The sequence below is a fragment of the Protopterus annectens genome, chromosome 8.part0 (genome assembly GCF_019279795.1).
Source record: "Protopterus annectens isolate FY-2018-M chromosome 8.part0, PAN1.0, whole genome shotgun sequence".
Taxonomy (NCBI): domain Eukaryota; kingdom Metazoa; phylum Chordata; order Ceratodontiformes; family Protopteridae; genus Protopterus; species Protopterus annectens.
In genome coordinates this window covers 592,432,897-592,460,537 of record NC_056741.1, presented here as the reverse complement: position 1 = coordinate 592,460,537, position 27,641 = coordinate 592,432,897, and the positions used below count along the sequence as shown (strand labels likewise).

The 27,641-nt window shown below is 42.3% G+C and overlaps 1 protein-coding gene across 1 annotated transcript in view; it reads left to right on the top strand.

Moving 5' to 3' along the window:
• HUWE1 (HECT, UBA and WWE domain containing E3 ubiquitin protein ligase 1) overlaps positions 1-27,641 on the top strand; it is a gene marked incomplete in the record, with an annotated part of 5,008,559 nt that overhangs the window by 4,936,793 nt on the left and 44,125 nt on the right. The window contains 1 exon segment of the mRNA XM_044079288.1: positions 6,428-6,545. Within this exon segment, the coding sequence (XP_043935223.1) occupies positions 6,428-6,545 (118 nt within the window).

The window sequence follows — 27,641 nt, the reverse complement described above, 5'->3', positions numbered from 1 at the left end:
TTGAACTAACCCCTTCTTTTTGCCTTATGTTGTTAATGAGATCTCCCTGAATCAGACCATCAACTTGCCTACATTTTTTCCTTCTCCTTAGAATAAAGAATCCTCTTATATTTCTTAGATGTACATAGCTCAGATTTTATTCAGATAAAATAAAATCTGTCAGAAAATCATACCAGCATTTTGTATCTTTCAAGGACAAAAAAATTACTGTAACAGTAGATGGCTGATTGAAGTGCATTATTACATCCCTCCCTCCTTTCCTTATTGAGCCAAAGTGAATTACCTTTTTCTCCCTTTCCTTTTGATTTGTACATACAGTGGATATAAAAAGTGTACACATCCCTGTTAAAATGCCAAGTTTTTTGTGACATAAAAAAATAAGACAACAATAAGTCATTTCAAAACGTTTCCCACCTTTAATGTAACGTATAACCTGTATAATTCAATTGAAAAACAAACATCTGTTAGGGGAAAATATAAAAAATAAAATGTATAATAAGCTGGTTGCATAAGTGTGCACACCCTTCAACTAATACATTGTTGAAGCACCTTTTTATTTAATTACAGCATTCAGTCTTCTTGGGTACACACCTGCCATCAATTAGAAACTCTGATTAACCCCAAATAAAGTTCAGCTGTCCTAGTAGGATTTTCTTGACTGTTACTCAGTTGTCTGCTACAGTAAAAGCCATGGTTCACAGAGAACTTACAAGGCATCAATGGGATTTCATTGTTAAAAGGTATCAGTCAGGAGAAGGGTACAAAAAAGTTCCACAGCATTGGATTTACCATGGAACACAGTAAAGACAGTCATCAAAAAGTGGAGAAAATATGGGACAACCGTGACGTTGCTAAGAACTGGACGTCCCTCCAAAATTGATGAAAAGACAAAAACTTATCAGGGCAGCTGCCAAGAGACTTATAGCAGCACTGAAGGAGCTGCAAGAATTTCTGGCAAGTGCTGGTTGTGTACTACATGTGACAGGAATCTCCCGTATTCCCCATGTGTCTGGCCTATGGGCTAGGGTTGCAAGAAGGAAGCCTTTTCTTACACAGAAAAATATCCAGGCCGGAATAAAATTTGCAAAATAATGGGTAAAGTCTCCCAGAAGCATCTGGGAAAATGTGCTATGGTCTGATGAGACCAAGGTTGAACTTTTTGGCCACAATTCCAAAAGTATGTTTGGCGCACAAACAGCACTTTGCCTCGCCAAAAGAACACCATCCCCACAGTGAAGCATGGTGGTGGCATTATCATGCTTTGGGGTTGCTTTTCTTCAGGTGGAACTGGGGCTATAGTCAAGGTGGAGGTAATTATGAACAGCTACAAATACCAGTCGGGCCCAAAACTTTCAGGCGTCTGCTGTGAAGATGAAGAGGAATTTTACTTTTCAACACAGCAATGACCCCAAGTACACATCCAAATCAACAAAAGAATGGCTTCACAGGAAGAAAATTAAAGTTTTGGAATGGACCAGCCAGAGCCCACACCTTAATCCAACAGAAAATCTGTGGGGTGATCTGAAGAGAGCTGCGCACAAAAGATGTCCTTGCAGTCTGCCAGATTTGGAACATTTTTGCAAGGAAGAGTGGGCAAATATTGCCAAGTCAGGATGTGCCATGCTGATAGACTCCTACTCAAGAAGACTGAGTGTTGTAATTAAATCAAAAGGTGCTTCAGCAAAGTATTAGCTTAAGGGTGTGCACACTTATGCAACCAGCTTATTGTACATTTTTTAATTTTTTTTTTTATTTTTCCCGTAACAGATTTGTTTGTTTTCAATTGAATTGTACAGGTTGTAGGTCACATTAAAGATGGGAAAAGTTTTGAAATTTATTCTGGTCTCATTTTTTTATATCATAAAAACCTTGCATTTTAACAGGGATGTGTACACTTTTTATATCCACTGAATGTGTATATATTTGCCTGTACTTCTGCTTCAGTTTCTTGGCCTGGGGCAACAAAGTCCTGAGGTAATTAACACCTGTGTGTCCCTTATTTAACTTTGCCTCCTTTGGGACGAGGTCATATGTCAGACAAATTGATGAGTGGAGGACTCACAGGCTTTGGTATGCTGGCTTACAGGATATCCCATCTGTTTGTAATACTGTAATGGTGATCAGTCAAACATCTACTGATATGGTAAGTTCTTACGCAACTGTATTTTACTTGATACAATTTCTTGTACTTTGTGTAGCTTCTGTACCCAGCCTGGGCATGAATATAGTCCATGTGGATCAGTTCTTTACCCTAGTTAACAAGTACATGTTTTCCTATCATGGTGAAACAAGCTATGATTTGCTTAGTTTAAAAACATAGTTGGAGCAAAGATCAGCTTTCCTGCTGTTGTTGCTAATCAGTCATACAAGCTGAAGATGGGGAGTTTATTTGGGGGTAGATGAAGCTAGCAGAAAAAACTGCAAATGTCATTATGTGGCCATGGGAAACACTACACTGATACAGTCAGAAAGTCTAAAAATTCAGTTATGGAATGTCTAGGTAGCTTGAGTATGACCTTTTCAAGTAAACCTCGAAATCTGAAGTAGATGACTGTTAATAGAGCGAGGGCAACCAAAAAGTAATTATCACAAAAAAAATAGTAGTAAGGAAAATAGCTTGAGTTAACAAGAAGATCCCCTTCAGAAACTACTACAATTGAACAGGGCTAACATAAGGGTAAAACAAATACTGAAAGTGAGTGTGCATTTCCAGTGCTTGTGGAGAGGCAGAGAAGTTTTTGAAACAAGAGAAAGAAAATTATACCCCATGTACTATCAGGCACAGTCATACATTTTAGCATGTTATTCCAAGGGTTTGTAAATGGTAGTGCCCTGTGTTGGCAGACATATGTGTGGAGCATTTGCTTCCTTTTTGGAAATTTGCTTTCAAAAATTGTACATAGTTCAGATTGGTTTGGGTTATGATGATGAGGTGTAGGAGCAGGTTGTTTGTTTTTCTGTGTTTAGCCATATGTAGTTTTAAGCTAAAGGTGAATGTCATCAGTAGCAAAACGAGGTATATGATCACAGGGACTATAATATCCTAGATATGTGCACTTTTAAGGTGATGAGATTACAAGTTATCCTTTTCCAGCTCTTGCTAGTGTTCCCCTTTCAAATTGAACAGGGCTGTACATAACCCTTGCATAAATTTGTGTGTACCCATCCAGTCATCAAGACTAACGTTAAAGATAGCCAACAACATAGTACTTGGGCCTGTAATTGTAACTTTTTCCATGGGCTGGGAATATGTTAAAAACCTGGCCCTAATTTAACAGCAGTAGTATGTAAAACTGAAAAAAAAGAAGTGATCAGGATAAAATCTGTAGATCATACTAAGACTTTTAGTGGTTGAGATAGACTTGAAATGTTACTGTTAAAATATCAATACTCTTAATGTGTTAATTGTCTAAGATTACCTTTATGATTCAATGTATTCCTAATGTTGTATAATAGTATGTGATGCTTAATTTCTTACTTTGTGTGTATAGTGTAAGTACATTAAATCAATAAAAATTTTCTTAAAAAAATCCAGAAAGTCTTGTGTATTTGTTGTAGGTTTGCATCCCTGGTGTAGGTGTTGTATAGGTGGTCAGACATTGTTCAAAAAACAAAGCACAAGTCACTTCAAAGCAGCTGAGAATCTACTGTATCGGGATGGTAAAAGGAGTCGAGACTTTTAATGTTCTTTGTTACAAGTCTTCGGGGCCTTTCAATCTTCGCTGTATGGTTAATGGCAGCATTGCATTTGATGAGGAGTCTGATAAGGGAAGTGTATAGAAGTGGGTTATGATGATCATGTGAGAGTTGTTCATATACGTGCTCAAGTCTGTTAGGGCTGTGTTCTTCTGAACAGAGTAGCATTTGTAAGGTGAGGATGCAGCAGTTTTTTTTCTCTCCAAAGGCTACCATACTGCACTTTTTTCATTTAGTTTAAGACCATTTTTAGTACACCAGGAATGTGCATATTCCAGCCCTTCCTAGAGCTGTTTGCTATCAGTGGATTAGTGGATAATGGTCTCCATATTTAAGTCAGCAGGCTTCGGGGATATTGGCTTTATCCACAAAATAATGCCAGACATGAGAGGGCCCAACATTGCTCGTTGTTTTATCACACTAGTTAAAGTTTTAGATTCAGAGGGTAACCAGTAACTTTCACAACTTGGCATCTCTTAGGCAACCAATTTGCAATTGAGCAGAGAGTGTAGGAGTTTGGAGTAAGTTTGTCTTGCGTTTCAGTAATACAGTATGGTGGACAGAGTGAAAAGCCTCGGTAAGATGGTTATAAGAATAATGTCTGACTTCCAGAATCAAGTACAAGCTAAAAAAACAAGGGGAGTATTGCATATAATGTGAAAAGCTTAGGTGCAATTACATAAACTTATTCTGTAATATGGCCACATTGAAAATGTTGAGAAAGGATGGTAATGGCTTCAAGTCCACTTGAATGCCTGTGTTTACATGTAGAAAAAAGAGCAGGGTGCAGTTAATGCTACAGGAGATGCATTTAAATAGATTAAAGCATGGCAAGTTTAAAAAAAGAAAAAACTTTCAAGAAGAGTGCTCAGCTGAATGCTGAATGTCAAGAAGCTAGAAATAGAAAGTGGTTTTCGTATGTGTGCGCACTCGCACATTACTTTCTTTGCAGGACTTCACCCGATGGTGTCTCTGCCTGCACCAAGTCAGCCCATTCATTCCACTGGGGCAGGAAATAGGAAATCTCAGGTAGGTAAGAGCCCTGCAGAGACCTCTGCCAGGGAAGCCCTACTGGCCCATCCATTCCCCCAGTGTTGGTAGTAGGAAGACTGCCTGGTTGCTGTTCATGTGTGGCAACCCACATTTTCACTGGGAAGAGCACCATCCTCCTCTTTACTGCATGTTGCCTTACAAGACTTGTGTGTTTGCACCATGAAAGCAGATGCTCCCTAGTCCTATACTCCACGAGTGTAATATCTAGTACTCCAGTTAGGTGTTACCCAAGTGGTGAGCCAAAGCCACCTCCCTTAACTAAGGATGAGCTAGCTGGCAGCAGCTGTTCACTCCCATCCTCACCTGCCAGCTTTATTAGGTTCCTAAGCCATCAATCAAACTCAGATTGCCTACATCATAGTCAGGTTTTTTCCCTCTATGCCACGGAGTTGGCTAAGAGAGGTAGAGAAGTGGCTGTAAAGATAGAGGAGAAGAAAAGTATATGTGAAGAAACTTTATGTAGAGGCTACTGAATTGGAAGGAAGGTCACACTGGTGTGAGACTATTTCCCTTGGGATTCTTTATTTTGGATAAGGTTGTCTTATATTCCCTCAAAAGGAAATGGCCTTCCTTGGTCTTTGATCTCACTGATGTATAGCGAAAATAATTAAAGAAAGGTCTTTCTGAGTTGTTTGTGAGCATGCTGTCTTCTCTTTACCAAGAGAGAGGCTGCAGTAAAGGACGTATACCTAAGGGGGAAATCATACCTCTCAACTGTCCAAATATTCAGGGAATGTCCATATTTTTGCCTCCTACTCTGTTCTCCATAACATTTATAGCTTTCTGGCAAGTCATTGACAACTGAAGTCACTAAATAATGGCAAACATCTAAATTTCAGATCTCATATCCTTCTAAAACAACTTTCTAAGTTTAAATGAGTAAAAATTAAAATCTGTCCCTATTGTTGGGCATCTGTGCCCCCCATTATGTAAGGCTTTGTCTAGATTTCTTGCACTAAGAGGTTGAGACGTATGAAAGGGATCGCTGTAAAAGGTTGGCCAGATGGTCGGAGGATAACTTTGGTCCTGTTACCTTATTTGACTGGAGGTGTCCGCCTTTATTAGAAGTTGTGCAGTCCTGTCACTTCTTTGAACTTGTCTAGTCAAGGTTGCACACTTCTTCCACTCATTATAACTGATTTTGTGTCCATGACTATAGTGGTTTCCACCAAGGTGTTTTTTCAATGACCATCCCTACACCCTTCTTTGCATTTCAGAAGCAAGGATCTGCTGGTTGAGACTTGCCTTGTAGAGGATGTGCCCCCCCCCCCACATAAATACCTGTCTTAACTGCACATGTTCATAGGCATTTCATTTGGCAACTATGACTCCCACTCATTTTTCCACAAATCAGGAGTACTGATGTGTGTTTAGGTTTAAGGGTTATTTTTTTGTGTTCTTCCTCATCATTTTTTGGGTTCCTAGGTGGAATGAGTGGAGGAGTTTGCAAAAGAATAAAGAGCAGGCTCCTCCCTGGAAGGGAAACCGTGCATGAAATTTCTATAAAAGAACTCTGTCTAGTGACCGATGTTTTCAATAGGATTAAGGAAATACTGCTTCAGAGGTTCTGGAAGACTTGGAATTACTTTTGGCATTTTATCATTCTGTATTTGTGTAGCATGTCTGCAATTTTTGTTATACTCCCTTTTAGTAAAATTGTTTTTCTTACGTATTTTAGGTTCAGGAGTTTGGCGTGTGTGAGGTTCGGGACCTTAAACCTAATGGTGCAAACATTTTGGTGACAGAAGAGAACAAGAAGGAATATGTTCATCTCGTTTGTCAGATGAAAATGACTGGTACGATGTTCCACATTCTGTGACCAGGATAACATTATCCATCGAGTGTTTTCTCTCAGTAATGCCCTGTCTTAATTTTAGTTAATTGTGCATAGTTCTTTGATCATTTACCATTGTTATGTGGAATGTAAGCCTGCTTTGTTGAAACATTTCCCTGGTTCTGTAACTCTTACAGATTCATAGTTGTATGCTAGGTTAACAACCACTGGGGCTGCTTCTCTAGAGGAAATTATATGGGTTTTCATACAACTGTTATGTTTACTGCTGAAAGGAAATTACCTGGTACCTGTCACAGTGATGTCAATCAGACATTTTTCTGTCTTAACTGCCTAAGAACAAGCAAGGAAGAAAGTTGAACTATAAAGCCAATTCTACACCTAGCTAACAGATAAGGGGTTCTAGTGGGGGTCATCGTCATTTTGTCTGTAAGAATTCAAAAAATGAATAGATACGTTGCTGTTTTTGTTCTGCAGGCCATGTAACAGTGAATTCTGTACAAGTTTGTGTGATTATCTTTGAGATCTTCACTGCTGCAGTTGTAACTTCTGGGATTCATGCCTGCAGGAATGCAACAGCTGATTTTACTTCCATAGTTTTACCTCTCTCTCCTGACTTCAATCAGTTGCATTCCACTTAGACACCTGGATGTCAGTGATATAAGAGCATGGCCAGCCTTAGGCATAGGCCAACTAGGCAGCCGCCTAGGGCGCCACTCTAGCAGGGGCGCTTTTCTAGTATTTATTTGGGGTTGGTAGGCCAGGATGGGGGAACCAGGTGGTGTGGTGAGGGCGCCGTGGAGCCCTTTTGCCTAGGGCATCAGCTGACCTGAGGCCGCTCCTGTATAAGAGGGGGCATCTTCTGATCTTTCTTGCAGCAGTCCATGTGCATTAGTCTACTGTATATTGTGTGTTGTATATCCAGCATGTTGGACTTCTGCAAGAGATTTCAGACAAGTACCCAACAAGGGAAACTGCTGTTAGTTTTTCTAGAAGTTGTTATGCATTTTGTGAATGTCGGATGGTGATAGTGATTCTAAGCTGTTTCAGATAAAGAATGATTGCAATGAGTATGACAGACAAATCCCACAGAAGTAGTTTTGTAGTCTTTGTTTTCTGCTCAGGCCATCAGCATGACATGGGACAGTTGTTCGCTTCAAGCAAGGTGCTATGCCAAGACAAGCTGCCAGAGTGTTTAATCTCTTTGGAGCTGTAGCACTGAAAAGAAGATGCTCACTTCGTCCTTTGTCATCGTAGGATGGTCCATGGACCCTGATTAACTCTTTCAGAAGTATACCCAGAAATCAGAGTCAAATCATAAGCAGTAGCCAAGGTCGTGAGAAAGGCCCCTCAGTTGACGGGGGGGGGGGGGCAAACTAATTCAGAAATTCTCACTTACCCCAGTGGAGGGTTAAGCCTAAAAGAAGATGACCACCTCAGGGTGGTCATATGATGGAGGTCTTGTGAACAGAGTCCCATGACATCTCCGGTGTATCGGGCATTTGCTGGTCCCTCCGCTTTGATGTACCTGTGGGAGCCGGGTTTGTTAATTTAGTCTTTTTTGTTTTGTTTTTTTTTTTTTTTTTTTGTTTAATTTATAAAAAGAGAGAGAGCAGGTAGTGCCTTTAGAGTATGGGACCAGCTGTCCAGCTATGCTAGTTCATTCAGTGGTCTTCATTGGTGGAAAAGGTCTATTGCTGAAGCCTCATTCGGAGCACTTTTTTGTTTCACCTGGAGTTTCTCATCTGTGAAAAAAATTCTTAACGTTTCTGCGGTGGAGTCTAGGCAGTCAAAAAGTACACTGATGTAGAGCTTTAAGGTCCTTTATTAGTTTTCAAGAAAAATACTAATAAAGGATCTTAAAGCTGTACATCAGCGTATTTTTGACTGCCTAGACTCCACCATAGAAACGTTCTTAAGAATTTTTTCACAGATGAAAAAATCCAGGTGAAACAAAAAAGCTATACCTTTCCACCAACAAAGACCATCAAACAAACAACTAGCATAGCTGGACAGCTGGTCCCATGCTTTTAAGGAACTACCTGCTCTCTCTTTTTATAAATTAAATAGAGCAAAATAAAAAAAAATAAAAAAACTAGACTAAATTAACCAACCTTGCTCCCACAGGTACATCAAAGCGGAGGGACCAGTGAAAGCCTGATACACCAGAGCTGTCTTGGGACTCTGTTAACAAGACCTCCACCATACGACCGCCTCAAAGTGGTCCTCGTCTTCTTTTAGACTTAACCCTCCACAGGGGGTAAGTGAGATTTTCTGAATTAGCAAGTATACCCAGAAGAGAAACCGTGAAACCACTGACAGCTTTTGCAAGTCCAAGGGTTTCCTTATGTTTGACAACACTCAGATCAGAAAGGTTGTCTTTGCAGCCCTTGTCCTTTGGAGGTGGTTTCAGCCAGAGACTCTGCCATGACCTTTTTGGTGGGTGCCAAAGTGTCAGCTTTAGACGTGTCTTCACTGGCCCAAAACTACTGCAACGTCTATCATTGTGGATGCCTCTGCAAGGGCCCCTACAGCCACGTCCATTTTGTTTTCAGCAGAGTTGGAGGGTAATCTGTGTTCATTCGCTGTTAATCCAAGGAGATGTTCTTGGACACCATGTTGCGGTCCTTAATGTCTGTAAATGAGCCAAAGCCTGGAAGCTGGCCCTTACTGAAAAACTAAAAATCCAGTGTTGCCCCCCCCCCAATCCAATTCAAACTTTGGGTACCAGGATGTGACTCTGATCCAGCCTCAGCACCTTTAAACTTGTGGATGCAGGGCTCTGACTCCTCCCCTACCCATAATTTCTCTATTTCCCAGAATATCTTAGATCTCATTTGCTAGCTCTGCTGAACAGTTGTGCGATTTAAGGGCTTTGATCTCTAAGTCATCAGACTACGAGATATGTTTTTCATAGGATCTTTTTTCTCTTTCCCTAGTTACATATAACTGTCTTCCTACCCTAAAAAAGTTTCTATTAAGATGTAATCATTGTAGTGATTAGAGTGTTGCATTTAGATTTCTAGGGAGCTTAATCTCCACTTCTTACCTTTTCTGTATTTAAAAAAAAAATCTGGATTTCTTAAAGATAGTGTTAAATTTCTGTTCGTATTGGAACATCATCTTTTTCTGTTCTTCCTACCCTAAAAAAGTTTCTATTAAGATGTAATCATTGTAGTGATTAGAGTGTTGCATTTAGATTTCTAGGGAGCTTAATCTCCACTTCTTACCTTTTCTGTATTTAAAAAAAAAATCTGGATTTCTTAAAGATAGTGTTAAATTTCTGTTCGTATTGGAACATCATCTTTTTCTGTGCATTATCCTGATTTTAATATGTCAAAGAAAAGTTTCAAAAAGTGCAGACCGTGCGGTCACAAAATACTGCAGCAAGTCCCCTCACTCTTAGTTTCAAAAAAGTTTTGAACCTAAGGCCAGTTTTGGACCGAGGCTGTCTGAATCAGTTTGCAAATCAGATAGAATTCTGGATGGTCATGCTTCAGTCTGTTTTGTCTCTGGCAACTGGATGTGTTAAGCAGATCTCCGGGATGCCTGTTATGTCAAGATAAACCAGCAGTCCAGGAGTTTTCTGCATTCCTGGCTGGGAACCAATCATTGCCAATTCAGAGCTCTGCTCTTTGGACTCGCCACAGCCTTCAACGTGTTTACCAGTGGCAGGACAGTGGTGGCAGCCTACCTCAGACTGCAAGGGTTCCAGATGTTGGCTTCTCACTGTCCCAACTAGGGATCTACGTGTCTAGCAGAGGAGCCTTTTGCTCCAGTTACTTCAAAACTTGGGAGTCACAATGAACCATGTAGAGTCAGTTGACTCCCACTCACACGTGTTTATCAGCTGCAGGACAGTGGTGGCAGCCACTTTTTATCCTGAGTATGTTTTGAAGTACTACTTACATTTCAGTTGAGTTATATTTTGAAGAAAATCAGTAAAAACCTTTGAGTAAAAAAACTTGGGAGTCGCAATGAACCAAGTAGAGTCGGTTGACTCCCACTCAAAACAGAGTTCATCAGCTGCCACCTGGACACAGTAAACCAGATAGTCAAACTACTGGAATCAAGAATTCTTTCTCTTCAAGTTGGCAATCTAGTTTTGCATCATCCATCTCCTACTATAGGGGTCCAGATGGAGAGATGAGAAAAATCAGCAACCAAAGAGTAGCATTGGTAGGACTGAATACATTCTCAAGTCTTGGTGAGTAGGAGTAGCTTCACAAGATGGACCCCTTTTTATTTTTTTTATTTTTTACAAAATCACAACACTGATACATAATACACTATTTCATATATTATATATCATGGACAGAAGTAGGTTATAAAATAAGACAGTTGGGTGCAAAAGTCCAAGGATAAAGAGGGTCCAGTCCTGATATGCTCACTGTTGCCATGACTGGGAAAAAATGACAGTGTAGAATCCTTAAGAGATAAAAACATTATTGCAGTGAGGTTAGGCCAGGCTTAGGAGGAGTTTGGCCCCCTGTTGAAAAAGGAAGTAGTAGTCCATAAAAACTGACAAGCCAAAAAGCTATAAAATTGATGGTGACATATTGAGGATAAGAAAGAAATCATGTATTGTTACTATTATGAAAAAAGCCCAGAATTTCCAGATAAAAGATATTCAAAAAGATTGGCAATATTTGCAAAAGCAAAACTGTCAAGAAGATTCAAATGCAAGTTTGTGTTCATTATTGCAACAGATCCATGAAAAAACATTTTGTAGACCAAAAAAAGTGCGCTGTTTGGAAAAAAAAATGACTGAGGAAGTGTGAAAATATAAAGAACAAAACCTAGAGATCTTTGAAAGGTATAAAAATAAATATGGACATGGGAAAGAAAGAGAGATTGTATGCGGTGGAACATTTATGCAAAGGTATACTTAATGAAACAAAAAGCCAAACTAATCAACACAAAAAAAGCAGCTCCAGAGATATTGGGAGAGAAATACAGGCAAAGAGGTACCCAGGTATGCAAAATGTCACAATACAAAAAAATGAGATCACTTGGGGGAAAACATAGAAGTGAAGATCAGCTTCTATTTCTTTTGCTTCTTCTGTACTAAAGTTATGGAACACCTGTGAAGCGAAGGATTTAGTGTAGAAAGACTAACACAGGTTATATCACAGCATGATGGAACAATAAGTTCCGGAAGTAAGGAAAAATAGGTGGAACAGGAGACATCCGAAGAAGAAATATATGGATATGGGAAAGAGAGAGATTTAATATGGTGTGATATTTATGCAAAGAAGAAAGCAAAAGTAATCCTTTAAAAAAAAAAAATAAAAGGCAGCACCAAAGGTGTTTGAAGAGAAGTACAGGCAAGGGTATTCAGATATGGAAAATTTCGCAGTACGAAAAATAAGAAAACAAAGGGAGGGGGGGGGGGATTAGTAATGGAGAAGTTAAAAGAAAGCGAAACTGAAAGTGAAGGATTTGGTGTAGAAAATCCAACTTCCAACGTTACAACATGATAGAACAACGAGTCCCCAAATTAAGGAGAAACAGGTGGAATGGGAAGCATCTGATCACTTTGCCACTTGAAGATACTCTGGCGCATCAATAGAAAACCAGTACAAAAGTTCACTTGGGAGCTGCACTGCAAGGGAAGGAGCGGGAAACAGTAGCAACTCTAACACAGTCAGTGTTGTGGAGTAGTAAGCAGGAGAGTTCCCATATGGAAGAGCAACAGATGACGTAGGATGCAGCCAAAGTGTGTGTCATAGAAAGATGTTCTGAAACTTACTGTAGAATGCCCAGAGGAAATGGAGAACAAAGGATGTGCCCTGAGTTTAGAGGAAAATAACAGAAGAGTTGCTTGATTTAATAAAGACTGATATACATATTAAGATCAATGAAAGAAATAGATTAGAGAAAGTCAGTAAAGCCCAAAATGTTAGAAGTCTGATAAAACAAATGTACACAGTAATCAAAACTATTTACAGAAATGTATGTGGTATAACAGAAGTAAATAGAATATATTACTATGCATCTAAATTAATATCCGCTAAAAATCTTAACATACAAAGAAATTATAAGGGAAAGGAAGGGAAGAAATCAAATGCCATCATGGATGCATCAAGTAGAGAACACATTAAAACAGTTAAAACAAGAAGCATCACTGTTAGAGTGTAGAAAAGGGAGCAGATAAAAATATTTAGAAGTATAGCTGTAATAAAAGCAACACAGAGTATTGGAACAGACTAGGATCCATTGTACAATGTTGCAAATAATAAACTAAGGATATCAGCCCAGTCAGAAAAACATAGAAGATATGCAGAAAATTATATAGGAAAAGTACAAAATTAAGCAGTTTATTGATGACCCAAAAAAAGTTTATAGAGAATTGGGAAACAGAAAGAAATAGAAACACCACCAAGAAAAAAAGAAATAAGACATAGTTTGGAGAAATAATCTATGAAGACCTTGTGTAACATAAGAAAGATGCTGAATGGATAAAAGAAGTAGAAGAAAACACTCTTCTTCTTTCGGCTGCTCCCGTTAGGGGTCACCACAGCAGATCAACTGTTTCCATTTCTTCCTGTCCTCTGCATCTTGCTGTGTCACACAAACCACACCTGCATGTCCTCTCTCACTATATCCATAAACCTTATTTTAGGCCTTCCTCTTTTCCTGTTACCTGGCAGCTTCATCCTTAGCATCTTTTTCCCACTATACTCTGCATTCCTCTTCAGCACATGTCCAAACCAATGTAATCTTGCCTCTGGCTTTGTCTCCAAACCTTCCACCCTGGGCTGACCCTCTAATATACTTATTCCTAATCCTGTCCATCCTCTTCACACTCAGTGCAAATCTTAACATCATCAACTCTGCCACGTCAAGCTCTGACTCCTGCCTTTTTGTCAATGCCACTGTCTCCAACCCATATAACATAGCTGGTCTCACTACCCTCTTGTAGACCTTCCCTTTCACTCTTACTGGTACTCATCTGTCACAAATCACTCCTGATACTCTTCTCCATCCACTCCATCCTGCCTGTACTCTCTTCTTCACCTCTCTTCCACACTCACCATTACTGTGAACTGTTGATCCCAAGTATTTAAACTCATCCACCTTCGCCACCTCTACTCCCTGCATCCTCACCATTCCTCTATCCTCTCATTCACACACACATAGTCTGTCTTAGTCCTGCTGACCTTCAATCCTCTTCTCTCTAGAGCATATCTCCACCTCTCCAGGGTCGTCTCCACCTGTTCCCTACTCTCACTACAGATCACAATGTCATCTGCAAACATCATAGTCCATGGGGACTCCTGTCTGATCTCGTCTGTCAACCTGTCCATCACCATTGCAAATAAGAAAGGGCTTAGAGCTGATCTTTTGATGTAATCACACCTCCACCTTAAACGCATCCGTCACTCCCACCGCAGACCTCACCGCTGTCACACTACCCTAGTACATATTCTGTACCAGTCTTAACATACTTCTCTGACACTCCCGACTTCCTACTACAATGCCACAACTCCTCTCTAGGCACCCTGTCATATGCTTTCTCTAAATCCACAAAGACACAATGCAACTCCTTCTGACCTTCTCTGTACTTCTCCATCAACACTCTGAGCAAACATTGCATCTGTAGTGCTCTTTATTGGCATGAAACCATACTGCTGATCACTAATCATCACCTCCCTTCTTAACCTAGCTTCCACTACTCTTTCCCATAACTTCTTGCTGTGACTGATCAATTTAATCCCTCTGTAGTTACTACAGTTCTGTACATAACCCTTATTCTTAAAAATCGGTACCAAAACACTTTTTCTCCATTCCTCAGGCATCCTCTCACTTTCCAAAAGTTCATTAAACAATCTAGTTAAAAACTCCACTGCCATTTCACCTAAACACCTCCATGCTTCCACAGCGATGTCATCTGGACCAACAGCCTTTCCGTTCTTTATCCTCTTCATAGCTATCCTTACTTCCTCCTTGCTAATCCACTGCACTTCATGATTCGTTATCCGCACAACATCCAACCTTCTCTCCCTCTCATTCTCTTCATTCATCAGCCCCTCAAAGTACTCTTTCTATCTGCTCAACACACTCTCCTCGCTTGTGAGTACGTTTCCGTCATTATCCTTTATCACCCTTCCCTGCTGCACATCTTTACTAGCTCGGTCCCTCTGTCTAGCCAATCGGTACAGGTCCTTTTCTCCCTCCTTAGTGTCCAACCTTTTATACAACTCTTCACACGCCTTTTCCTTAGCCTTTGCCACCTCTCTCTTTGCCATGCACCTCATCTCCTTATACTCTTGTCTACTTTCTTGATCTCTCTGATAATCCCACTTCTTCTTCGCCACCCTCTTTCTCTGTATACTCTCCTCTACTTCTTCATTCCACCACCAGGTCTCCTTGTCCTCCTTCCTCTTTCCAGATGTCACACCAAGCACCTTTCTAGCCATCTCTCTTACTTGCTCTGCTGTAGTTACCCAGCTATTCAGTAACTCTTCACTGCCACCCAGTGCCTGTCTTAACTCTTCCCTGAACATCACCTCACAATTACCCTTTTTCAATTTCCATTTCCACCATTTGATCCATGGTGCTGCCCTCACACCTCATCCTCCTCTTCTTGATCACCAATGTCATCCTACAAACCACCATCCTATGCTGCCTAACTACACTTTCCCCTGCCACCACTTTACAGTCTCCAATCTCCTTCAGACTGGCCCTTCTACATAAGATATAATCCACCTGTGTGCATCTTCCTCCACTCTTGTATGTCACCCTATGCTCCTCCCTCTTGTTAAAATATGTATTCATCACAGCCATGTCCATCCTTTTCCCAAAATCCACTACCATCTGACCTTCTGCATTCCTTTGCTTAACACCATACCTACCCATCACTTCCTCATCCCCTCTGTTCCCTTCACCAAAATGCCCATTGAAATCTGCTCCAGTCACCAGTCTCTCACCCTTGGGTACAGTCATCACCACTTCATCCAATTCTCTCCAAAATTTTCTTTCTCATCCATCGCACACCCAACTTGTGGAGCATATGCACTAACAACATTCATCATTACACCATCAATTTCCAGCTTCATAAACACACACTATCCGACACTCTCTTCTCCTCCAAAACACTCTTAGCATACTGTTCCTAAAGGATAATGCCTACGCCATTTCTCCTCCCATCCACACCATGATAAAACAATTTGAAACTACCTCTGATACACACACCTAGCCTTGCTCCCCTTCCATCTGGTTTCTTGCACACACAATATACCAACCTTCCTTCGGTCCATTATATCAGCTAGCTCTCTCCCTATACCAGTCATACTGCCAACATTCAAAGTTCCGACCCTCACTATCACAGTCCTAGCCTTTACCTGCCTTCGGGCATGCCTTCCCCCTCTTCTCCTACTTCAGCCAACAGTAGCCCAATTTCCGCCAGCACCCTGTTGGCCAACAGTACTGGTGGCGGTCATTGTTAACCCGGGCCTCTACCGATCCTGTGTGCATATCTGTACTTTTGTCTGCATGTATGATCCGGCAAAATTTTATGCCGGATGCCCTTCCTGATGCAACCCTCCCCATTTATCTGGGCTTGGGACTGGCACAAAGAAATGCACTGGCTTGTGCATCCCCAGTGGCTGGGTTAAGTAAGAAGTTCAAATGTACAGGATGTGAAATAAGATGAGGTAACAGCCAGAGAAATTAAAACAAAATTAAGAAAAGCTCCTAATTTGGAAAATCCCAGGTTCAGATGCTGTACCAAACTTCTGGCTAAATGTTTTAACATCTTTACATGAAGATTTATCCCTAAGAAGTATTATACAAACATTGCAATGACCATGAAACATTGGCAAACCACTTTACAGCTAAGCCACAATAAAGGATCATTTATTATCATAGACATAAAAATTCAAAGGGGGATATTCCAGGAAGACACTGTCACAGCTGCTCTTTTGTCTTGCCCTTATTCTAGTAAGCTGTCTACTGAACAGATTAGGTTATGGTTATAATTTTACTCCCAGAAAACGACGAAGTATAAACACTTCATCTTTTTTGTGGATAGGGTTGCCACCTTTTCATATGCCCAAATTGGGACATTTTTTGTAGAAATGTGAGAGTTTGCAGGACAAAACATTTCCACAGCCAGTGCAGTAGACAGAACTTCACTTTTTTGCAAAAATAAAAGCTTATTTTTGTAGCATTTGAATTGCTTATGCTATTCCATATAATATTTGTGTTCCAGATGCAAAATAACCGTATTATGCAGCTATTAAAGAAAACTTCAGGAATATATTTTGTCTTAAAATTTCAGGACATTTGCCATTTAGTTTTTTTTCACAGGACACAACTGCCCAAAGTGGGACTGTTCCCCTCAGAGGGACAGCTGGTAACCCTATTTGTGGATGATTTAAAACTGTACAATTCATCAGCTGAGGAGGTGAAAGCCCAACTGAAAGTGGTCAAAACTTTCTCAGGTGATGTAAAAATATCATTTGGTCTTGATAAATGTGCAAAAGCAACATTTAAAAGCAGGAAATCTGCAGCACCAAGAAAATACAAGTCTGACAGGCTTGTGATGTAGAGGAAGTTGAGCAGTAGGGAGTGTATACATATTTGAGATTTGATGAAGGATCAACAATAAAACATGAAAAAATGCAAACAAATCTCAGTAAGGAATATTTTAGAATATTAAAATTAATACTGCAACAACTGGGGAGGCCGCAAAAGTACCTCACAAAGAGGATCCTAGGCCTTAAACACTTGTCCTAGATGGACAGACTAAAAAAAACTCCAACTATTCTCAGTCTTATAATGCCTACTTAGAGGCATCTCTGCTTGACTTACAAAACCATGTCCGACCCAGCTCTGTTAGAAATGCTACATCTAAAGAAATCCCAATTCCTCCACACCACACACTCCAGAGACCTCAACCTCATTACCACAATTAACAGAGCATGCCGGAGGGACAGGTTCATAACCCAGAGACTGCCCATGCTATGGAATAGACTTCCCATACATGTCCGGCAGAGCTTGCTGACCCTCTTCAAGAGAAATCTTGATAAGTGGATGGGAAACAGGAAATTAACCCCGGGGATAACTCCACTCGCTGTACTCGACAGAGGCACTGGGAACTAAAAGTCAGGTGGCATTATGTCAGAGTAATCCTATGGCTAGGCTTGTAAATGCCCCAGGGCCATTAGCCTAGTACACACCTGTGAATGCTAAAAACAGCCCCAACATCTAGGAACAAAGTCCAAGCTATAAACCAGTTTGCGCTTCCTATTCCTACTTAACAGTTTTGGGGTGAATTCTTGTCAGTTTGCCAGGAAAATGAGAAAAACCCTTCATGCTTATCAAATGAGATATAAAAATCAGTGCATCCCGAGATTATATATTCCCCATTCTGAAGAGGAGATATGGGCCTCTTCAAAATTGATTACATGTATAGTTCTGCAATCGTAGGACTGCATACTTATCTGTTGACCTCACCACATCCAAAGTTTTGAAACATGAAGAGAGTAGATCTGAGATGGCTTCCCTGCTTAGTTTAGTAGAAGCATATCAGTGTTGAGTGGGAATGGAAATCGAAGCAGACAAAAAAATCAGTCAACAACTGAATGTGCCAAAAAAAAAAAAAAAAAAGGGAATATAAGCAGAATGAGATGAGAAGGCAAGAAATGTGGAAAAGACATAAATATTAGTTGCAAGTACAGAAAACTCCTGGAACAGTCTCATGTCGATCAGGATCTGATGCAGGAATGGTTAAGGAGAAGTGAATTTAAACCAAAAAATAAAAAGTTCATATTAACAGCCCATGATAGTGGACTTGCCTACATGTTGGGTTTACAGAGTGCATTGAACATGTGGGAGCAACAGACAAATGCAGGTTCTGTGAAACAGAACTGGAAGTATTCACACATCTTATAACTAGGTGTGATACACTAATGCCAGAGGGGTCAGTATACTGAAAGGCATAATAATATGGCCAGACTGTTGCATTGGGGATTGTGCAAACATTACAGTATCTTAGTAGCTGAGAAGAACTGGAAACATGAGCCACAAAGCATTATAGGGAATGATGACGTTTTATATCACGGGATCACTTATTATCAGTAGTTCAGAAAATAGATGCGAGAAAAACGGATATAGTAATCCAGTCCATCCTTCCAATTGGTGTTGAAATTGCTACACCCAGTGATTAATGTACAGAGAGAGAGACAATGTTATAAAATACTAGGATTTGCTGGCAGAAAAGAGAGCTGTGCGGAAGGAGGATACCCAGACATTTCCAATAGTAATAGGAGCAATGTGTCTCAAAAAAATCAAATTGCAGTTGTATTTAGATATGCTACCGATACACGTAACTTCATAAATTGCATAAGGAGTCAATTTTGTAAACATTGCAGGTGCTGTGCAGAGCACTTTTAGCTAATATCAGAGATAGAGTTGACAATAATTTCATAAACTTTAATCCAACTTAGGAATGAGGGTTTGTTTCTGTCAAGGTATTAAAAATCTAAAAAACTTGGAGAAATTAAACCAGAACAAAACTAATTCTAAGACTATCAGGACTAATGGCTTCAGCAATCTTTTTGATTACATTGTCCAGATACCACATGAAAATCCTCCAGTGGACCCGGTCTGTCCAGTCGTCTCAAGTTTCTCTGTCCTTAAATACCCTGATTCAACAGACTCCGATATGCAAATCTCACATCAGGTGATGGCTAACATTGACAGCATTATCAGAAGGCTACACCTTTCGTCGTCCATCCTCTGTAGCAACAGTTACAATGGACGAGTCTCTTTTTAAGATGGTGGAGAATTATGAGGGAAGACTGTCCAAGGTTCCCGGGTTCATTCAGAGACCGAACATCACATCAGCATTCTAGAGATGAGAGCAGTCCTGCTAGCACTGCTGACATTCCAAGAATCTACCAGAAGGTGGGATCTCTGTAAGATGGACAACATGACTGTAGACTGGTACATCAACAAACGGAGGGAACAAGATCTTATCCTTTGTGTCAGGAAGACATGATTGTGTGTCGAGTGGGCGCTGTATTCTTTTCACTTCCTAATAGCAAATCATATTGTGGTGACTTCGTGTTTTAGCAGACAGACCAAGCAGAAATATTCTCCTATCCTATAAATGGTACTTCAATCAGTGGCAAACCAAATTTTCTGCCGTAGGGGCCAACATTGCTGCAACCTTTTCACATCAGACCTGAACAACAAATGCAGCAATGACTTCCCCTAAATCCCTTCACAGGGTCAGTCACCGAGGAACCCAGTGGTTCACATTTGGCCCACAAGTCTTCTGTACATCTTTCCCCTTTTTTCCCCTATTAACAAAATTCATCCAGAAAACCAGAAGGTGCAAGGCAAAGGTAATCATCTTTGCTCATTTTTGGCCCCGACAAGTTTAGTTCCCATATCTGTCCTCACCTGTTATGTCCTCCATGGATGCTGGCATACAGCCCATATCTTCTTTCTCATTCATCCAGGTATCCTCTCCCAAGTCCAGAGGCCTTGAAGCTCACTGCATGTTTTTTTTTCCAATTTTAACAGTGGCCAAAGATGCCTGGCTTTTCAAATGGTCATTCATATTGTAATTGCTTGACAGAATCCCAGTACAAGGAAGGTCTTTTTGAGCAAATGAAAAAGGTTCTGTTTATGGGCAACAAGCAAAGGATTGGTCCCTTTTTTAGCACCTTTATCTATATTCTATTCTTTGTCCGATCTGTTACAAAAAGGTTCCAACTTCTCTACACAATACAGTTAGCAGCCATTTCTAGTTTTCATGTTGATCATAGACATTCATAGCCTCTTTGAGAACTTCTAAGACCTTTGTAAAAAGGACTTTTCTACTTAGACCTCCTATGAGATAAGTCACTCTATGATATATTCCTGTGATGCTTCAGGTCCCTTATACAACTTCTTTAACCTGCAGCTTCGACATCTGAAATTTTTATCCCAGAAAACTATTTTTCTAGTGGCTGTTACTTCTGCAAACAGAATTTCAGAACTACAGTTCCTTTCATGCAAATCACCGTACCTAATATTCCATAAAGGTTTGGTCTTTCTGAAAACAAATCCTACATTTCTTCCAAAGGTGGCATCCAGAACTAATCTTAAGTCCATAAATCTTCCAGTTTTCTTCTCAAAAATTTCCAACAAAGGAGAGTACACTTTACATCTGCTTGATGGTTCATAGGTAACTTTAGTTCCATTTAAACAGCACTTAAGACTGTAGTGAATTGAATCAATGAATTTTGCTTTTTATAAAGCTAAGCTAGGGCAAAATGTTTCCAAAGTTACCCCTTTTTAGATGACTGACAAATGAGAAATTGGGCTTATCCTTAACCAGAAGCCTGCAAGTTCATTCTACAAGATCTGTAGCAACATCAACTGCTTTTCAGCGTAAACTATTCATTGATGAAATTTGTACTGTTCCCACTTGGGCTACAGTTCACATTTTGTTTCACATTGTAAATTGGATGTTCATTCAGGAACTTGCACTACTTTTGACTGTCATTCTCAAGAATTTCCTTCCTTGATACTACCCAGGTGGTTGGTAGCTAGGGAATCTGTCCCAAAGGTTGAACTGGACAAAAAAGACAGCATTATATAAGAAAGTTATATACTTTCCGTAAAGATAAACCCATGATGTTAAGTTGTCAATCTCGCCTTCATTCTTGCTTGATGGGTTCGGAGCCGATCCTCGGCTCCGACATGGCACTTGCTAAGCTCGAGAGTCACTGCTACCAGCTCGAGGCAGCCCCATATCCCATGATGCAAGGCGGTAAGTACCCAGATCTCGTTTGCCGCTTCGCTGACGAGGTCCTCCTTTTGCCAGCTCCTGGTAAGTGTTTATATTTAAACTACTAATCGCCCCAATCAGAGAAAATCTACTTTTATATCACTTTTAGTTAATTGTAAGACCTTTTCTGACTAACTTTATTCTTCCCTTCTTCATCCTTTTAGTCAGGCCTTTGTTTCCCTCCCATCCCCCCCCCCCCCCCTGTCAGGGTGTGTGTGTGTGTGAGGTTTTACTTATTATTCTTTAACTCTAGTTGTCTGATTTCTTGTTTATACTGCCTGGGACCTCTCCACCTGCAGGACTCCTGTGCAATATGTCACTCTTTTAGCCAGAGAGTCCTGCAGGAAAGGAGAAATAAGCTTATTTTAAGGGGACTCCTTAAACCGGAGGGCTCCCCGGCCAAATCGGCTCCGGGAAAGCCTTCCAAGACTACTAAGGCCCAGGCTTCTGTGTCTAAGCCTTCAGCCTTGGCTCCGACTTTGTCGGAGTCTAGATCGGCTCCGGCTGGAGCTGATCTTACCTTGTCTAAATCCTCGGCGCCGATGGCTATCGGTGCCGATACTGCTATGGTCACTTTGGTGTCGGTTCCGATTGGCTCCGACCCCCATGTGGCCCAGGCTTCGGTGTCAGCGCCGACCGGCTCCGACACCACTACTTCCATGCCTGTATCGGCTCCGGCTGGAGCCGATACATCTAGATCTACACTCGGAGCCGAAAAGTTATCGGCTCCGACTGGATCCGTGGGTTTGTCGGCTCCGATGGTTCCTTCGAGGAAGAGGTCCAGGTCTCTCTCTTTGGAACAGATAATGTTGGCTCCGGCCTCACCTCTTCTTTCGGAACGGAGCCATCGGAGCCGGTCATCTAGGTCTTCCAGGTTATCAGACCATGATTTAGAGAGGGTGGTAAGCAGATTATTAAAATCACAGGCACTGGCCCAGATGCTTCATAGTCCGTCTCAACAGACGACTATTAGTTCACACCCTCTTCAAGTTCCTCCTTCGACTCTACCCCAGAGTTTGGAGCTGGAGTCTACGGGAATAGTTACGGCTATGGCTGAGGGGCAGATCCCCCCCCCCCTTCTGCACCTTCAGCATCTACTCTTATCTCCTCCTCGAGACCTCCTTTGGAGGAATTCGGTGGTCGGGCTTCCCTGGTCTCCTCCGAGGGGGTGAGTGGCATCGGACCCTTGTCTGACCCCGCTCTTCCCCTTGGAGCTTCGGCCTTGGTGAGCTCGGCTCCGACATCTGCCTCGGAGCCTTCCCTTTCGGTGGGCCCGGGAGTCCCTGTTTCTTCGGAAAGGGTTCTCTCGGATCTCCCTGGGAGGGGAGCCTTCAAGGTGATGAAGAGTGTGCTGGCCACTGGGCTCAGTCAGCAGTCTATTCCGTTAGCTCCTCCCTCTACAGTGCCTGTCGATATCTCTTCCCACTCTCTTGCTCCCGGACCTAGAGATCCACCGCCTCAGGTTTCCCCACTGGGAAGAACCCCCTCTTCCGAGGATTCTCCTGACCTGTCAGGAGATCCTCCACGCAAGAGGACTTGTAAGAGGAAACACCTGGACTCCCCTGAGTCTACCACTTCAGATACCGACTTAGATGAGTCGGAGGGGTCCCCAAGATCCCCCTCTGAGGATGTCTCCTTTTCAGACATCCTAGAACTCCTAAAACAGAGGGGAAACTGGCCCTCCATAAATCCCTCCAAGGATGAGTTGGTATACCTAGAGGCGTTTGGATCTCGACCCTCCACCTCCTGGGTGTCTCCGCCTTTCGACCCCCTTATGGAGGTTATTGCTCGGAAGGCTTGGGCTTCTCCTGATTCTGTAGAGCCAGTTCCTAGGAGGCCGTCTAAATTTATTACAGCCCTTCTGAAAAGCAATTCCTTACAAAAGGTGTCCCTGTTGATGCCATGGTGGTGGCGGCCGCCACTAAGAAGTAACTTGCAGATCCTTCCGTACCAGTCCATCCTCCTAATAAGGATTCTAGGACCATGGACAAGTATGGTAAGCGGATGTTCTCCTCAGCGACCTTTGCCATGCGTTCACTGAACTATTTATGTCACTTCACCAGACTCCAAAGGGACATCCTTAAAGAACTAGGTGAAGTAGTACAGGATCCTACAGCTCCAGGGGCTCAGGAAAAGATTGCTTCTCAGCTAGGAATCCTTAATTCTATAGCTAACTCCTCCATGCGGCTGATTTCGTATGCAGCAGATGGAGCGAGTAGAGCCGCAGGTACAGGAGTGGCTCTCAGACGTCAATCCTGGATGCGGCTCTGTAATTTTGCAGATCCCTTTAAGGCGTCCTTCACGAACTCTCCCTTTGATGGGTCAGCATTGTTTGGCCCTCAAGTGAAGGATACATTGACCAGGTGTGAGCAAGACGGCAAGACTCTTTCTGCCGTAGGGGTCTGTTTTTCTACCCCCTCTAGACCTTACCCCAAAGGTCAGAAGGGCGGGAAAATGTGGTTCCGTAAATCCCAAGGAGTCACGCCAGACACACGTGGTCAGTTTACCCCTAGAGGTAGAGGGGGTAATAATAACAGACGCCGCCCTAGAGGCAGAGGGGGTCCACAAAACCAGGGAAGCAGAGAGCCTCTCTCTGACAAGCCCTTCCAGCATCCCTGAGATGTTGCCCGACTGTCCATCCTTGGAGGCAGTTGGGGGAAGACTATCGCTGTACCCAGAAGCCTGGCTTTTCCTCTCACAAGACAGATGGGTACAGTCGATCATATCCGAGGGTTACAAAATTCCTTTCGAGGAAAGTCCTTTCACTCACAAAAATTCCCTTCCAGATGTGCCACCCGGTCTAAGGGAAATCGCAAAGTTAGAAGTATCAAAGCTTCTACACAAAAGGGCCATTCAGCCAGTTACAACAGACCATTCAGAGCCCGGAATCTACTCAAGTTCTTTTTGGTCCCCAAAAAGACGGGAGATTGGAGACCAATATTGGATATCAGCAGACTCAACAAGTCTGTCAAAAAGTCAAGATTTCGAATGGTCACACTTCAATCAATTTTGCCCTTCCTGGACAAAGACAACTGGATGTGCTCAATAGACCTTCAGGATGCGTACTATCACATAAAAATTCACAGACGCTCCAGAAGGTTTCTCCGCTTTCGGCTGGGGTCCAGTCATTTTCAGTTCAGAGCCCTGCCCTTTGGTCTCACTACAGCCCCCAGAGTGTTAACCATGTATGGCAGTGGTCATGGCTCACCTGAGACGTCAAGGATTCCAGGTGTTTCCGTATCGCGACGACTGGCTCCTTTCAGCCACCACCAGGCATCAACTTCTCCAAGCCAGGGATTACACCCTAAATCTCTGCACTCAATTAGGAATTTCGATCAACTACGAAAAATCCTCCTTGTTGCCCTGCCAGTCTATTACTTTCATAGGCGCAAATTTAAACACTGTTCGGATGTCAGCAACCCTCACAGACCAAAGAATCTCAGATATCCAAGGTCACGTGCGGATCATCCTTGCCAGCAAAAAGGTGCAAGCCAGAATGGTCCTGAAAGTGTTGGGCCTCATGGCAGCGGCCATTACCCTTCTTCCCTTGGCCCGCTTCTACATGCGTCTTCTTCAATGGATGTTGTTCACCCAGTGGTCTGACCAACAACTTCCCATGCGTCACCAAATCCTGGTGACACAAGTTTGCAAAAACCACCTATCCTGGTGGATTTCTTCTCCCCAGATTCATCAGGGCAGACCCTTTGTATCCCCGACCCCGGTAGCCACAGTCACTTCGGACGCCTCCCTGATCGGGTGGGGGGGTCATTGTCAGGGCAGGATGGTTCATGGGACGTGGCAACCGTTCGAATACCACCTGCACATAAATGTCCTAGAGATGAGAGCAGTGCTTTTAACGTTGCAAGCCCTCAACGACTTTCTTCCCTTGGGAACAATTGCAGTTCACACAGACAAACATGTCTGTAGTATGGTACATCAACAAACAGCGCGGAACAAAGTCCTACCCCTTTTGTCGAGAAGCTCTCAGACTTTGGCAATGGGCGATCTCCTCTCATCGGTTTCTGGTAGCAACGCATATCCCTGGGAAAACCAACTTTTTAGCGGACTGATTCAGCAGAGCTATTCTCATGCCTCACGAGTGGTCTCTCAAACAATCTATAGTGGAGGAGATTTTTCTAGAATGGGGCCGCCCATGTTGCGATCTTTTTGCTACTCCCCAAAACAGCAAATGCCCAGACTTCTTTTCTCTCTTCCCACTGCCAGGCCATCCCCCCAGAGACGCTCTTACCCAGGACTGGCCCCAGGGACTTCTTTATGCCTTTCCTCCCTTTCCGTTGATTCCACAAGTAATCCAGAAAGCCACCGTTTTGAGAGCCAAAATGATTCTCATTGCCCCCTATTGGCCTCGACAAATTTGGTTTCCGTTCCTCCATCATCACCTATTGGTGCAGCCGTGGCATCTGGACCCAGTGCCAGACCTTCTGATCCACCAATCGGGTCACCTGCATCGGTCTATTCCTTCTCTCAACCTCACAGCTTGGTTGCTCCACTTCCTTCCTTAGCCAGGCTTCCTATGATCTCTAACCCGGTTAGGGATATCATAGTGGTTTCCCTTAAATCCTCTACTAGAAGGATTTATACCAGCAAGTGGAAACGCTTCTCTTGTTGGGCAAAATCAAAAAATATAGATCCTTTTACTGCCCCTGTTCATGCAGTTTTGGATTTTTTAGCGGAAATCTTTCACTCGGGCTCTTCATCTTCCACGGTCAAAGTTCAGTTGGCTGCTATCTCGAACTTTCATGTCTGGTTTGCAGATCACAACATTATGTCCCACAGGCTTTGTAGAGCCTTTCTAAAAGGAATTTTTCTCCTTAAACCTCCTGTCAGGAGTCCTCCTCCTCAATGGGACCTAAATCTAGTGCTGACATCCTTAATGCTTCCTCCCTTTGAGCCAGCTGTTTCATGTTCACTGAAGTTTCTTTCATGGAAAACACTCTTCCTTGTTGCTATTACCTCGGCCAGGAGAGTGTCAGAACTTCATGCTCTCTCTGTTCGTCCCCCTTACTTGGTCTTCCACAAAGACAGGGTATCCTTGAAAACTAATCCATCCTTTTTGCCTAAGGTGGCCTCGAAAACTAATTTGAACCAATCTATTGATCTCCCTGTATTTTTCCCTAATTACTCCAACAGATCGGAACAAAAATTGCATTATCTTGAGGCCTTCCTGTCTCCAAAGTGACCTTATCTAGATGGCTTTCTTCCACCTTCTCCGAAATCTATCAGCTCAGGGGCAAACAGCTGTGCTCAAAACCAAAAGCGCATTCTACCAGAAGTTTAGCCACTTCCACAGCTTTTCAGGCTAGACTCCCCTTAGACACTATTTGTGCAGCAGCCACTTGGGCCACTCCTCATACCTTTGTTTGTCATTACAAATTGGATTTGGCCTCCAGGGATAGAGCCAGTTTTGGCTCTACAGTTCTCAAGAGTCTGTTCCATTGAGCCACCCAGGATAGAGGTGCTAGGACGGTCCCATCAAGCAAGAATGAAGGCGAGATTGACAACTTAACATTGAGAAGTTATGTACCTACCATAACGTTCCATGTTAGTTGTCTTCTCTCGCCTTCTTTCTTGCGACCCTCCCTCCTGCCCCCTGGCCTGGACAGACCTTTTTCTCCCTTTCTGGAAGATTGCTTCTTAAGACCAGCTAGTTCTGGTCTTTCTTATAGCCCATCCTTTAGGCTTTTTGCCTTTCTTTCCTTCTGGGAAGTTTTTTGTGCTAGGTGTTATTGCCTATAGGTACCAAACGAGATCTGGGTACTTACCGCCTTGCATCATGGGATATGGGGCTGCCTCGAGCTGGTAAAAGTGACTCTCGAGCTTAGCAAGTGCCGAGACGGAGCCGAGGATCGGCTCCGAACCCATCAAGCAAGAAAGAAGGCGAGAGAAGACAACTAACATGGAACGTTATGGTAGGTACATAACTTCTCGTTATTTCTTGTTCCATACAGCATCCCTCCCTACCTCCCTCCTTCCACCTTAAAAATAGTCGCCAATTCCTTGAAGAATGGATGGTACTTTAGGGCAGTCATGATATTCTCATCCTCAACTGGTTGCCTCCGTGTTTTAAAGGAACATGTTCCTTTACCTTTTGATATGTTTTTAAACCTTCATGTAGTTTAATTTCCGTTTGTATGATGAGCAGATTTGACCGGAGGTGTTCTGAGGAAGAGAGAGAGAGAGAATTATGGGTAAAGGAGGAGTCAGAGCCCTAAATCCACAACTGTGAAGATGGCTGTCAGATCCGAGTCTGCTCCAGGTGCACAAAGGTTAACCCAGATGAAAAGAAGA